Source organism: Fistularia commersonii, chromosome 32 (genome assembly GCF_037954325.1).
Source record: "Fistularia commersonii isolate RoL2024-O1a breed Wild chromosome 32, RoL_Fcom_v1.0, whole genome shotgun sequence".
Classification (NCBI taxonomy): domain Eukaryota; kingdom Metazoa; phylum Chordata; class Actinopteri; order Syngnathiformes; family Fistulariidae; genus Fistularia; species Fistularia commersonii.
In genome coordinates this window covers 11,694,464-11,709,027 of record NC_141315.1, presented here as the reverse complement: position 1 = coordinate 11,709,027, position 14,564 = coordinate 11,694,464, and the positions used below count along the sequence as shown (strand labels likewise).

Below are 14,564 nucleotides of genomic sequence, written 5' to 3'. Positions count from 1 at the left end.
GAAGAGGAGGAGGAGGAGCGGAGCTTCTGCCCTCATTAAGGTGGAGGCCTTCCGCCCGGCCCCGCCCACACACACACATTGGTCCGACACAACCCGAGATTCCTTTCCGCTGTCAGAAGAAAACACTCCCGATGTCGGCACAGACCCCGGCCGGCAACGCTCCGTCACCGTCTGGAGATGGGACGCAAACCTCTCAGAAGAATTGAGCAAACGCTGCTTGGAGTGTTTGGACCAAAGGTTCAGAAGAAAAGCAGCTTCCTCATGGATTCACCTGAAACGGCCAATAATCCATGGATCTGTAGAACGCTAGCCGGGTTTGAGTTTAATGGAGTGAGGAGGACTGAGGCAGAGAAGGTTGGACATCACATGACAGCGAGTTCAGACTATCAGCTTCATTGAACACACACACACACACACAGGTCAGTGCTCATTACTGTTGATCTCAACATGAACTGGATTTCTATGCCTGTCAACTTCACTTTGTATCCACACACACACACACACACACACACACACACACACACACACACACACACACACACACACACACACACACACACACACACACACACACACACACACACACACACACACACACACACACACACATCTTTTCATGTCCCATTGGACCAAATGCCAGCGGAGCGAGGCCTCTGATTGGTGGAGCTTTCTGAGTCTGGTCATTATCTGCTCTCCATCTGAGGGTCTCCTTCAGTTCTGGACCTCGGGCTTCTCCTGGATGACGCCCTGAGAGCCAGGCCTGGACGGGGCTCTGGAGAGATGGTCCTGCTGGAATCGGTGAATAGACGATGAGTCATTGTGATCCTGAACGGGATGCCGGAGGTTCAGACTGAGGTCTGTCTTCGTCTCAGAAATAAGCCTCCAAACCTCCAGGATGGGACTTTCCAGCAACTTAAATCAGATGCTTAGTATTTAGCCAAAGACCTTCGCAGGACACCGCAGACCACACCTTCTCCACACCACTGTCCAGACATGTTTGAAATGTCGGTCCCATCGTGTCGGTCTCCATGTGGACTGAAGACGAACAAGCCTTCCACCTCTTGTTGGAGTCCAGCAGGAACGGAGGGTCGCGTATCTACAGCCTCTGCATGCTGACATCTACAGATGAGACCACAAATGCAGGGACAACCCCACCGGGACGCCGGAAGACCCGGCACCGAAGTGTTCTGTGCCAGATCGCAGTTCTGCTGCGAACGGCTAACGATAAGAAGCGTGATGATGTGATCTATTTTCCTGGTCATGGCGGCCCTGGTTACCATGGGTTGCAGAAGTTCTCTATGTTGGAGTTGTGGTCCTGTAAACCTGGATCCCTGCTGACACGGATTTGGAAAGATCTGATCCCGCCAAGTCCTCCCAGAGACGCACGGAAGTGGTGGCCTGTGGACTTCGAGGCGGAAGGCCAGACAACAAGAACGTCGTGTTCCTCGAGAGATGAACTGAGCGCACTGGAACCCGAAGTTCACTTCCTGCAAGAAGTTCAGGTCCAAGCCAAACGCTACAAAAGCAAAACTCAAAGAAGCTCCGAGGTGAGGCCAAACATCAAAAGAAAGTAGCGGCCCCAAAACCTGCACCGTTTGAGTTTTACATTTTGGAAGAGATGCTTCATCATCTGGCCAGGGATCGGGAAACCAGGATCCAGACATCTGTCACGTAGAAGGAACATGAGAGACATTCCGAAATTCCATCGGTCTGCCGAGTGTCGGCGTCCGGTCCATACTGGCGCACTGAAACAGTGCGGCGGGTTTTCTCTACAGGAAAAGGAGGTCAGCTCTTGAGAAGAGATGTGAAGGAAGGCATGTATTTTGCATATATTGTTAAACAGGTGCAAATCGACCAGGGAAATATCTAAAATATCTGAAAAGGGGTTTTTATGTCATGTGACTTAAATGTGCGTCCCTTCTGTCTTCACACCGCGACCTGGTCAGAGTCACCAAGAGTCCCTTTCCGATGAGCGCAGGTTTGATAACAAACAGTATGAACGTCTGTATGAAGGTCGGCTGGTTTGACCAGCTCTGAAGTCCAGCTAGCTTCGCTAACTGCATCGAGTCCAGCACCATGTTGGCCCCGCCGGCTGAGGCCAGTGAATCCGTTTGTAGCTGCAAATCGAGTGCTGACCATGAACCTTTGAACTAACGGTTAGCCCGTCGGCACGTTGACGGTGTTGGAATCACCTCTTCGTTGATGTAGGAACCGTCTCGTCCCCGAAATCGCCACGGTGGCACTCTGGGAGGGTGCAGTTCCTGAGTCCGCAGACAGCTGTTCTCTGATTGGCTGACAGCAGCCGGGGCGGCTCGGCGGGGACGACGTGCCCGAGTCGCATTCCCAGCCCGGAGGTCTTCTGTCCTTTGGTCTGATCCAGGCTGAGCCGACCCCCCCTGCAAGTTGACCTACTGGACTCTGCAGGCCTGAGGACACTGAAGAACAGAGCCGGCGTTACACATGGTGACATTACTAGCGCCATCTCGAATCACGCAATGGACATCCCATAAACAGATAAATCCAGACCCGGGTAAGTCTACACTTCGTAAACCCATACACGGGTAGGCCCATAGCTGGGTTAGCCTACAGCTTGGTAAGCCTACACCTAGGTCGACCCGTACTTGGGTTGACCTACATATCGGTTATCCCATACCTTGGTCGGCCTACACCTAGGTCAACCCGTACCTGTGTTGACCCACATCTCAATAAACTCATAAATGTGTTGACCTACATCTCGGTAAGGCCATACTTGGTGTTCTGAGCCTTCCCCGGGGCCTCCTCCCAGTTGGGCACGCCTGGAGCACCTCACCAGGGAGGCATCCAGGGGGTATCCTGACCAGATGCCCGAGCCGGCTCATCTGACTCCTCTCCCCGTGGAGGAGCTGCGGCTCGACTGAGCTCCACCCGGATGGCCGAGCCCCTCACCCTATCTCCAAGGGAGACACCCTGCGGAGAAAGCTCATTTCAGCCACTTGGATCTGCAACCTTGTTCTTTTGGCCGCGACCATAGGTGAGGGTAAGAACTTAGATCAGGCTATCGATGTCCTGTTCCATCCTTCCCTCACTCATGAACAAGACCCTGAGGCACTTGAGCTTCTCCACCTGGGGAAAGACCCCCCCCCCCAGGTCACCAAACCGAATCCCCACAACACCCTGGCTGCGCCTAAAGATTCTGTCCATAAAAGTTGTGAATAGAATCGGTGACAAAGGGCCCTGGCAGAGTCCAACTCTCACCGGAAACTAATCTGACTTACATCATACGACTGAATAGCCCATATTACAGGGTTCCGTACCCCGTACTTCCGAAGCTAGCCCACTCGGACATGGTTGAATCCCTCCAGATCCACAAAACACATTTCGACTGGTTGGGCAAACTCCGATGCGCCCTCAAGGGCCCTTGCCAAGGCTATGGAGCTGGTCCACTGTTCCACGACCAGGACAAAAACTGCACCGCCCCTCCTGAATCAGAGGTTCAATGAGCTGTCAGACCCTCCCCTCCAGAACTCCTGAATAGGCTTTTCCAGGGAGGCTAAGGAGTGTGATCCCCCTGTAGTTGGAGCACACCCTCCAGTCCCCCTTTTTAAAGAGGGGTATCACCACCCCACTTGGCCAAACCAGAGGCACTGCCCCCGCCTTACATGGGATGCAGCAGAAAAGTGTCAACCAGAACGGCCCCGCAACATCCAGAGCCTTATGGAGCCCAGGGTGAATCTCATTTATTCCCGGGGCTCCCCACCGTGGGGCTTTCTGACTACCTCTGCAAATTCAGCCCTGGAAATAGGAGAGCCTACTTGAAAGTACCCCAACTCTGCTTCCTCATTGGAAGGCGGTTCACACCATCCCGAGTCCATGTCTGCAGCCCATCATCTCCGCTGTACACAGAGTCGACAGCGTTCTGCTTCCCCATCCCAAGCTGACGAGCAGCAGAGCAAACTCTTCCCCGCCTTCCCCACCATGTTCCTAGAGCCAGCTTCCGCAGCCGCGGATCAGACCACCAAGTTCCTCGCCCCGGCCACCGCCCGGCTCACATCGCACCTGATCCACATCTTGGTAAACCTGCACCAGGGTCAACGTGGTTTTCCTGCAGTTAAGTACTTCTGTTCAAACAGCCCAGTGACTCACCAGCAGCCATTAGGACCAAAGGATGAAGGCCAACGAGAAGAACAAAAACAGAAAGAGAAACTGTAGAAAAAAAAAGTAGAAGTCAAAGTTAGAAGAGGGTAGTTTGTTGCCATAGTGATGGAATGGAAGTTTAATGGCATCTTACCTTCTCCTCGAGCTCCTTGATCTGTCGCTTCTGTGCTTCGATAAATTCTTCCAACTCCTTGTTCCTCTGAAAAGGACAAACTTCAGGTGGTTGATAGGTCGAGAAACGTGCATGTGATTCTGGTGTGAACGCCGAGCTCGTCTCCAGTTGGTCTACATCAGTCCGTCCATCCAACACCTCTCAGCAGATCATATGTGATCTAATGTCCGCTACCTGTTGTGTCAGCTGCAGTAGCTCCATCCTTTCCTGGAGGATCTGGGCATCTCGCTCCCTAAGCTCACACATCACGTTCCTCTTCCATTGATCCATGGCCCTCCTAAGCCCCTCCCTCTCATCTTCAGTCAACGTCTCCGTCAGACAACCGGCCTCCATCTTGAGGTTCTCCTCCTGCTGCAGCGCCTCAAACAACATGGCCTCCAGCTCCAGGATTCTCTGCTCAGGAGAAAATGTTTCATTGTTAGAAGGCCACCTTGGTCTTACCTCTGATCCTGTCTGCCAGGTCACAGCGCATTTCAGTTTGCATTGACCTGCAGCAGCTGCTCCAACCTGACGTCCTTCTAACCGAGAAGAGCAGCAGACCTGAGTGGATAACATTAGAAACCTGCAGATGGAGTCTGGATGTTTGGTCATCTTCAGTGCAGACCGGAGGAACCATTACAGACCAACGTCAGATGCTCTTGTCATGGTACGAATCATTGACTGAGTAGCTGGTCAATGAGTGGTTGGAGCCCAGAAGCTGTTTGGGCTTCGCTGGATTGAATGACAGGGGCCATTCAACCTGGCCAGGAGGCAGCTGCTGTCATGTGACGGCAGGAGGTGGATGAAGGAGTGAAGGTCCTTCTGTTGTTCTTGAGGATGATGATAATGTCACACTGACCTTATGAGCCTGGTCCATGGACTGCTTCCTGTAGTCCAGCTCTTCGTCCAGGTAGCCCTTCTGCTTACTGAAGAGATCCTGGGAAACAGTGAGATCCTTACTACCGGCACCATGGGTGGGATTGATCGGGGCAGGGTCAGAAGATCGCCTTCTGGAGAGGCTGTGGTAAAAGCCTTCACAAGCATATTCACCTTCTCACTCTCGATATCCAGCATCTTCTGCTGCAGAGCGGACTTTGTCACCTCGATGGATTCCAGCCACTGATCGGAGAAACGGAGACACATCGGCCATCAAACCTTCCGCTCAGAAAGAAGCAGTCGCGCTGGTGTGACACAATGTCTTGGACGCTTTTGGTCTCGAACCGAACAAGTTAAAACTGATGGAACCAAAGGATCGCTGAGACGCAAAGCAGAGAAGAAGAAGAAGAAGAAGAAGGCGTGCTTCTTTCACCTTCTCGGCCAGTGTGAGAACCGTTCTGGCGTGAATCACCGTCACCTGCTCTTCGTTGGACAGGTTCTGTCAGAGAACACACACACAGCCACGGGTCACACAACAACAACTGGCCGTGGAGTTCCGGGAGAGCAAGAACACCGAGAGGAGCCCGAAGGAGATAGGCTGGTTCACAAACATGGAGTGGCGGAAAAGGCTGCCGGTCCTGACGTTCAGTTCAAAAACGTCCAGGCACCGAGAAGTAAGCGGGGTCTCTGAAGGTCACAGAGGAACAAACGTGTACAGAAGGAGGTCAACATACACTTACGGCGTTATCTCCCAGGATGTCCAGCTTCTTCATCAGCTGGCTGATCACAACGTCCTGTCAAAGGGAGGTCCTTGAGTTAACCGAGGTCTGAGAAGACGGAGAAGCCGGCCGGAGGTGTTTGTGCTGAGGGACTCACTGTGACTCCCTCGGCCTCACAGTAGACCTGCAGAGGACTGAGGCCCTCTGGGAAACGCAGCGGCTGGAAGTTGATGCCGGGCGAGCGCCGCTCCCTCTCCTGGGAGGACGTGTGGTTGCCATGGAAACAGAGAGACAGGCCGTCAGTCGCTCGGCCACCGAGGTCCACGCGAACGCGATCCGGACTCGGTCACCTCCAGCTCCAGGATCCGAAACTCCAAAAGCTCATTCTGGTCTTTGGCGTCCTGGATGTCGTTCTTCAGATGCAGCTCCTCGCCCTCCATCTGCTTCACCTGAAACATCAAGTCTATAAGCCCTTCACGTCCCGGCATCTCCCAGAGCCGCGCCCTGAACTTATTAAGACGAGCTTCACCTTCTCCAGCAGCTGCTGGTTCCTCTGATACAACAGCTCCTTCTCCTCCACCCACTTCACATCCTGGGACACACAAAACATTGCCTCCACCTGAGAGGGAACGCAGAACCTTGGAGAACGCCCAACACGGAACCCGCTTAGTGTATTTACAACAGGTTCTGTAGCCCAAACCAAACCAAGACCTCAGAGAAGGATTCCCTACAGTTCTTTAGGGGTTCTTTGAAGCCTCCATGTGTTTCTGTCAGGACCAAGGCTGCCGACAGGATGCCTCCAGTTCTTGGTTCTGAGGAGGTTTTCTGGCCCTCTAACAGGAAATACTCTTTTCCGGGTAATATGTGCTGAGTTCAAGCTACATCTAGATGTTTCCAAGCATTTGGAATTCAGGTTTGAAGTGTCATTTACAGTCAACGGTACACTGAAATGTTCTGGAAGAGACGATCCCGTCCAGTCACGGAGTGTGTGTGTGTGACGGTCTGTCTAACAGTGAATACTGGGTGAAGGTCAATGTGCCTCGCAGCCTCCTGGTGCCTTCAGTCCACCTCCAAGAAGAGGTGCTCCTTCATCATGCAGCGTTTAGAGTCTGAGTGTGGGCGCAGATGTTACCAGTCCTTGTTGGTTCAGAGCCGATTCCAGGTCGGACACTCTGGTCTGGGACCGGCCCAGTTCGTCCAGCAGCTGCTCTCTGGTCTGGAACACAGCAGAAGCCTCACTCATCCACCGTCCATCTGCTCCACCGAGCCGGAGAAGCCGCGCTCACCTTGATCTCCTTCTCGGCGTCGTAGCTCCCCCCGCTGGTCTCCGTCAGTAAGGCGTACGCCCGCTGCAGCGCCTGGTACTCCTGGGTCAGTTGGCGGTAACGAAGCTCCGCCTCCTCGCGAACGCCCACCTGCGGCGCGACATCAGCATCACGTCACGCCACGCTTCGGATGTGTGCGAGAAGGTCCTGTCACCAAGACATGCTGCTTCTCAGGTATGGCCAGGGTGTGTATGTGTGTGTGTGTGTGTGTGTGTGTGTGTGTGCGAGAATGTGTGAGTGTGTGTACCTCCTCAGGTTCAGTGTCAGGGGTTTTATCGGTGTGAAAAGACAGAGAGGATCCGTCAGAGTCCACCGATGCTTCTTCATCGTAGCCATAGAAGGTTTCTATGACCTGCACACAGATGGTCCATCAGATCTTCAACCCTGGAGCACCGCCGCCAGGTGCTGCAACATCGCATAGAGACTGACCCTGCAGCTCCTGAAGGTCCGCCTCCTCCTCAAGGACTCCTGGCGTCTGTATCTCAGCAGCATGTCCCTCTCCTGGAGGACAGGTTCACACGTTCACAGCCGCTCCTCCCAGCCACCGGCCCGCAGCTCGCCAGGAAATACTTACGATCACATTCTTGACGTAGCCGGCCGTCTCCAGGGCCTGCAGAGTCACACGCACAATGAAGTACTCAAAGTACTTCTGCTCCTCCTCCTTTCAAACAGACCACTGTCTCCAAAATAGTAAACGCAGTGTTTCTTTCAAAGTCACACTGCTTCAATGCCACATGGGTGAGACCCTTTAGAAGAGGTACTAGCAATAGCAGTAGCAGTAGTCGTAGCAGTAATACCAGTAGCAGTAGCAGTAGTAGTAGCAGTAGCAGTAGTCGTAGCAGTAATACCAGTAGCAGTAGCAGTAATAGCAGTAGCAGTAGCAGTAGCAGTAGTAGTAGCAGTAGTCGTAGCAGTAGTAGTAGCAGTAGTCGTAGCAGTAATACCAGTAGCAGTAGCAGTAATAGTAGTAGCAGTAGCAGTAGTAGTAGCAGTAGCAGTAGCAGTGGCAGTAGCAGTAGTAGCAGTAGTCGTAGCAGTAATAGTAGTAGCAGTAGCAGTAATAGTAGTAGCAGTAGCAGTAATAGTAGTAGCAGTAGCAGTAATAGTAGTAGCAGTAGCAGTAGCAGTAGTAGTAGCAGTGGCAGTACCTTGGACAGGTCATCGATCACATGTTGCTGCTCCATCACCTGCAGGCGCAGGAACTCCATCTCGCGCTCCTGCTGGCTGTAACCATGGTAACTGGTGGAGTGGCTGCGGTCCAGGTCGTTCAGGGAGCTGGGTCTCCTCTGAGGGCCATCGCAAAGAGCTGTTACCATGGTGACGGAGGACCGGTCTCACCTTCCCCGACATCCGGCCCGTGTCGCTCAGACCACCGATCCTGGCCGTGGAGAGGCGGCGCCGAGGCCTTCGGACCAGGAGGCCCTGATTCATCTTCTGGGAGAGGACTTCTGAGGAGCTCCCTCTCCAGGGTTCAGGCTGGAGATGTTGGCCTTCAACACCGCTGCGTCGCCTGGACCTCCAGGCATCCCCGAGGTGTTCTTCAGATCTCACCGCCAGAAGAACCGACTAATGGGCTGAGCACACACGGGACCGGGGGGCACAGGTTACCATAGTTACCATTTCCATGTTCTCCTGGGTGACGAAGCGTAGCTTGTTGTCGAGGCGACGCAGAGCCAGAGCCAGCTCCTCGTTCTTCCTGCTCAGACGCTTGTTCTTGTCCAGAAGAGGAAGGAACTGACTTTCTGCCTCCCGAAGCCTCTTTAGCTGCAGAAGACAGAAAAGTTCAGCTTCAGTGAAAGAGGTCAGGAGTGTGTGTGTGTGTGTGTGTGTGTGTGTGTGTTACCAGCTCATTGCGTTCCTCAGACAGCAGAGCATTTCTGTCCTCCAGCTTCCGAACAACTGCACTGAGCTCAGCGATCTTCAGGTGGAACCGACGAGTGTCACGGTCCTCCTGGGCCTGCAGCTCACACACACACGCACACACGCACACACGCACACACACGCACACGGTGAGTTTGTAAAGAACTTGGTTGCATGTCAAACCACGAGTAGGTTTCTATGGCATCCACTGACGAGCACTAAACCCCTGAATGGAGATGACGTGGACCCAACCCACTTGGACCCGGGTTACTATGGTAACCGTGGACGACCAGCCCGGATACGCGGCGTCATGGAGAAGCCCATGGCGGCTGCGGCTAACGTGATGTGGAGGTGATCGGGAGATGGATCTCCGTGTGGTGCGTGCGAGCGGAAAGAGGCGGGGCTTACGATGTGCACATTGTTAGTGGTGGTGTTAGGGGTGTGTCCGGGGTGGTTAAGCCCCGCCCTCTGAGCGTCTCTCAGCACTGCGATTTGCTGCTCGGCAGCCTGAGTCTGCAGCTGCAGGCGGTGGGCGTGGCCGGCCTGGAGCCCAAGGGCCTTGTCCAGCACACTGACCGCTCTGTCCTTCAGCTTTATCTCATCCATCTGGACACACAGACAGGTGAGAGGCGGAGTCAGCCGGACCACAGACAGGTGAGGGGCGGAGTCAGTCGGGACCACGGACAGGTGAGGGGCGGAGTCAGCCGGGACAAGAGACAGGTGAGGGGCGGAGTCAACCGGACCACAGACAGGTGAGGGGCGGAGTCAGTCGGGACCACAGACAGGTGAGGGGCGGAGTCAGTCGGACCACAGACAGGTGAGGGGCGGAGTCAACCGGACCACAGACAGGTGAGGGGCGGAGTCAGCCAGACCACAGACAGGTGAGGGGCGGAGTCAGTAGGGACAACGGACAGGTGAGGGGCGGAGTCAGCCGGGACCACAGACAAGTGAGGGGCGGAGCCAGTAGGGACAATGGACAGGTGAGGGGCGGAGTCAGTCGGGACCACTGACAGGTGAGGGGCAGAATCAGTCGGGACCACAGACAGGTGAGGGGCGGAGTCAGACGGACCACAGACAGGTGAGGGGCGGAGTCAATCGGGACCACAGACAGGTGAGGGGCGGGGTCAGTCGGGACCACAGACAGGTGAGGGGCGGGGTCAGTAGGGACCACAGACAGGTGAGGGGCGGAGTCAGTAGGGACCACAGACAGGTGAGGGGCGGAGTCAGCAGGGACAACGGACAGGTGAGGGGCGGAGTCAGCCGGGACCACAGACAAGTGAGGGGCGGAGTCAGTAGGGACAACGGACAGGTGAGGGGCAGAGTCAGTCGGGACCACAGACAGGTGAGGGGCGGAGTCAGCCGGGACCACAGACAGGTGAGGGGCGGAGTCAGCCGGGACCACAGACAGGTGAGGGGCGGAGTCAGTAGGGACCACAGACAGGTGAGGGGCGGAGTCAGACGGACCACAGACAGGTGAGGGGCAGAGTCAATCGGGACCACAGACAGGTGAGGGGCGGAGTCAGTAGGGACCGCAGACAGGTGAGGGGCGGAGTCAGTAGGGACAACGGACAGGTGAGGGGCGGAGTCAGTCGGGACCACAGACAGGTGAGGGGCGGACTCAGCCGGGACCACAGACAGGTGAGGGGCGGAGTCAGTCGGGACCACAGACAGGTGAGGGGCGGAGTCAGCCGGGACCACAGACAGGTGAGGGGCGGAGTCAGCCGGGACCACAGCCAGGTGAGGGGCGGAGTCAGTAGGGACCACAGACAGGTGAGGGGCGGAGTCAATCGGGACCACAGACAGGTGAGGGGCGGAGTCAGTAGGGACCACAGACAGGTGAGGGGCGGAGTCAGTAGGGACAATGGACAGGTGAGGGGCGGAGTCAGTCGGGACCACAGACAGGTGAGGGGCGGAGTCAGTAGGGACCACAGACAGGTGAGGGGCGGAGTCAGACGGACCACAGACAGGTAAGGGGCGGAGTCAGACGGACCACAGACAGGTGAGGGGCGGAGTCAGTAGGGACCACAGACAAGCAGGTGAGAGGTTGGGTTTCCACGGCTACGGAGAACCTGGTGGCGCCAAAGTCTGAAGAGTCCACCCATGACAGCAGAGCAGTGATTGACAGCTATAGGCCCCCCCACCCCCAAGTATGAGATGTTCAAGGTGCTATGCTTCCTTCCTGAGTCACATGAGGCTCCTCCCATCCCTCACCAAGGGCCAGTGGACACCTTCAGCCCGAAGACCCCTGACTGACCTTCGTCAGCGTTTACCTGAAGACAGCTTGGTGCCCTGCAGGTGGTTCCCCTCAAAGCACTAAAAGTCACCCGTGTTCAGCTGAACTGAAGTCAACCACAGTGCCCCTTGTGGCCAGAGGCTGGAGATACACCCTGGAGGAACCAGGATCCCATCTCATCAATCATCTAGTCATCTGACTGGGCAGACAGACGGGGGGCAAGCAGAGTGGGGGGGCAGATAGACAGTGGGGGGGGGCAGACAGACGGTGGGGGGGCTGCGTTTGCCAACAGCCAATACGGCGGCCAGGGTGGGGGGGTGGAGAGACAAACTCTGAGGTCAGAGGTCACCATGTGGACTCTGAAGGCCAATGAGGTCACACATCATGGGTGATGTATCAGAACAGGAAACAGTGTTGGAGGCGGAGCCAAAGGGCCACATGATGTAAGGAGGGTTGTAAGTCACCAGATCCACAGCCTTGGTCTGCTCACATCTAGCTTAGCTTCTGGAACACACTGCTGATTGTCTGGTCATAAAGGTTCTAACACTGCGGTCCGGTCTACAACCCCTAGCTCCACGCTACGGACGCCGGGAACATTTGCGTGAACCCTCAGCTCGGCTTCCAAACTTACAAACATACAACTCTGGAGTGGACATGTGACAGCCCGTCTCCACGGTAACCGCCACACAGGCGTCCCATGTTGTCCTAGTTCTTGTCGTGAGCCGGACAACAATGGTCCATTCATCTGCTGAAGGAAGCGCTTGTCTGTCCTCTGAGACAGAGCAGGCTCCCGTTCACATCTCCACAGCTTCCTCTCCAGGATCCACCTGCTCTGACGCTCACACGCTCTATGTGATCATTGCAGATCCTCTCTTCTAGACCCGTCCTTCATAATGACGTTACCAGTGAGATGATGAATGCACATCTAGAAGAAGAGGTCCTACCAATCTGCGGATCTCCCTCTCACAGTCCCTCTTGATTCTGTTGAGCTCCTCCTGGTGCTGGTGGTGGGCCGTCCGGAGCTCGGCCGCTCGGGCCTGGCAGGCCTGCTGGGCCAGGACCAGAGCTTCTTCTGTGGATCTCTTGGCTCCTCGTTGCTCCTGGACTTCCTGCTGGAGGCGACAACGTTCAGCATCCCAGGTCCGCCTCATCTCTTCTCCTTCTGCCAGCAGAGTGCTCCTCACCTGACGAACCCCAGACAGACAACTTCACACCTGCAGACGAGTTACTGCCGACCACTTCCACCTGCTCCACCTCTATTTGGGAGGAGGGAGACCGAATGAAGATGGTGAAGACATGGAGGGTGAAGAAAGATGTGGGCATCGGGTGGACAAAGAAGAGCAGCGGACGTAACTGTGGAGACGGACGGATGTAACCGTGGAGACGGATAGACTTAACCGTGTCCACGGACAAATATAACCGTGGAGAAGGGTGGATGTAATCGTGGAGACGGGTGGACGTAACCATGGAGACAGATGGACGTAACCGTGGAGACAGACAGACGTAACCGTGGTGATGGACAAATATAACCGTAGAGACGGACGGACGTAACCGTGGAGACGGACGGACGTAACCGTGGAGACGGACGGACGTAACCGTGGAGACGGACGGACGTAACCGTGGAGACGGACGGACGTAACCGCGAAGACAGAGGAATATAACTATGGAGACAGACTGATGTAGCAGATGGACAGACAGAACCGTTGAGACGGATGGACGTAACTGTAGAGAGGGATGAATCTAATTATGAATACGGAGGTATAGTATAGAGTTATATTAGCGGAGGTATATTACCATGGAGACAAACGGACGTAACCGCGGAGACAGACGGGGCGGCGGAGCCGGACAGGTGACCACCCGCTCACCTTGTCAGCGGAGCCGTCCCTCAGCGTGGCCACCAAGCCACTTAGACGTTGAATCTCTCCATCCTTGATCTTGATGACCCTCATCAGCTCCATCTCGTGTTGTCGTAGTAACGTCTCCCTGGTGACGGCCAGCTCCTTTTGCTTCTCCTCATGCAGTTTGGTCTTCAGCTCCGTCACGGCGACGGTGGCGCGGTGGTGCTCGGCCCGGAGCTCCTGGCTCTTCTCCCTCTCCAGGCGGCTCACCTGAGGACAGACGTGCACAGGTGAGCGCTCGGCCGGCCGCGTCCGGGGAGCCGGAGTTCCTCCACCTTGTTCTTTTCCTGCTGTAGTTCTATCTGGATGTCAGTCAGTTTGGCTCGGAGCTCCTCGTTGGCAGCTTGTAGGGACGCCATGGCGTCAGGGCGCTCCCCCTTCCCCCGCCCTCCTGCTCGCTTTGACATCACAGATGGCGCCCGCAGCCCCGCCCACCGCCGTCCGTCAGTCAGAGGTCACACATCTGCACCTGCAGACACACACGCCGTCACGTCTCCGTCCTCACCGGCGACCCACCACAGACTCTGCACCTTCAGGGCAAAGGTGAAGACCCCATGAAGACCCTTGGACCAGACAGGAGCCACTCGAGGGCTACCTGGTCTACCGTCGGATCAATCACATCCATCTGCGTTACCAAGGCAACAGGATCAACAGTCAGAACATTCCAATCACACACACACACGATGCACAGCTTCTGTCACTCACCGTCCAATAGGCAGCCACAGACGCTGCATTGCTGTGTGTGTGTGTGTGTGTGTGTGTGTGTATATTAGCCTCCTCTCCTCAGCTTGCTAACATGCAAGCCTCAGTGCAGCGTGCCGTGTGTATGTGTGTGTGAGCAGCATCAGTTTCCCTCCATTCGTGTTTCAGTCTGTGTGTGTGTGTGTGTCAGTTAGCCCCTGTCAGTGTTTGTTCGATGCTGTTAGCTTCTCCTCTGCAGCCTCTTCTCTGTCGTCATCCTCCTCCTCCCGGCATCCTCCTTGCCAGACCTGCAGCACCAGCTTGCTCCCTCTGCTGGACGCTCTGCATCCTCGCATCTCCTGACACCCGTCTCCATCTGCTGGACGCTCTCCGCCACCGGCGCATCAGACCCGGGTTCCTGTCTGACCTGGACCTTCTACCCACAGGAGATACGTTCTGCCATGCAAATGCTGAGGGTGTCAAATAAAACTTGAATGTTTATGTCAAAGGGCCGTCATCCATTTCAATAGGCGGGGTGTGTGTGTGTGTGTGTGTGTGTGTGAATAACAGCCCATCCTCCTGTCGCCTGTGTTGCACTGTTTATTTCACTTTTTACAGATAAATAAGTGTTTCAGCCCCAAACCCGAGCCCAGTGCCCCCGACTACTTCCTGAAAGTCCTCTGTGAC

At 55.4% G+C, this 14,564-nt stretch overlaps 1 protein-coding gene across 5 annotated transcripts; it reads right to left on the bottom strand.

Annotated features, from left to right (window-relative positions):
• Positions 1-1,805: 1,805 nt before the first annotated feature.
• Positions 1,806-14,136, bottom strand: jakmip3 (Janus kinase and microtubule interacting protein 3). 5 transcript variants are annotated; one of them, XM_086139902.1, is made up of 24 exons: positions 13,902-14,136; positions 13,472-13,665; positions 13,164-13,406; positions 12,243-12,482; positions 9,474-9,671; positions 9,049-9,162; positions 8,823-8,969; positions 8,354-8,491; positions 7,780-7,815; positions 7,635-7,706; positions 7,453-7,557; positions 7,167-7,295; positions 7,013-7,096; positions 6,410-6,472; positions 6,231-6,329; positions 6,038-6,136; positions 5,896-5,955; positions 5,595-5,660; positions 5,336-5,404; positions 5,145-5,222; positions 4,481-4,699; positions 4,268-4,333; positions 4,123-4,182; positions 1,806-2,435 (listed from the first exon to the last, which is right to left on the bottom strand). In XM_086139902.1, the coding sequence occupies exons 2-23, from the start codon at positions 13,601-13,603 to the stop codon at positions 4,132-4,134; spliced, it is 2,508 nt and encodes an 835-aa protein (XP_085996028.1). In that variant the 5' UTR covers positions 13,604-13,665; positions 13,902-14,136; the 3' UTR covers positions 1,806-2,435; positions 4,123-4,131. The 5 variants fall into 5 exon arrangements, with proteins under 5 accessions (XP_085996028.1, XP_085996030.1, XP_085996031.1 ...); XM_086139904.1 differs by having other exon boundaries at positions 5,902-5,955; XM_086139905.1 differs by having other exon boundaries at positions 12,243-12,407.
• Between the last annotated feature and the right edge of the window lie 428 nt (positions 14,137-14,564).

Coding starts and splice junctions, on each gene's coding strand:
- jakmip3 (XM_086139902.1), bottom strand. CDS start 13,603: ATGTCAAAGCGAGCAGGAGGGCGGGGGAAGGGGGAGCGCCCTGACGCC. Junction 13,407..13,471: donor TACAGCAGGAAAAGAACAAG/GTGGAGGAACTC, acceptor GTCTGTCCTCAG/GTGAGCCGCCTGGAGAGGGA. Junction 5,405..5,594: donor TTCTCACACTGGCCGAGAAG/GTGAAAGAAGCA, acceptor TTCTCCGATCAG/TGGCTGGAATCCATCGAGGT.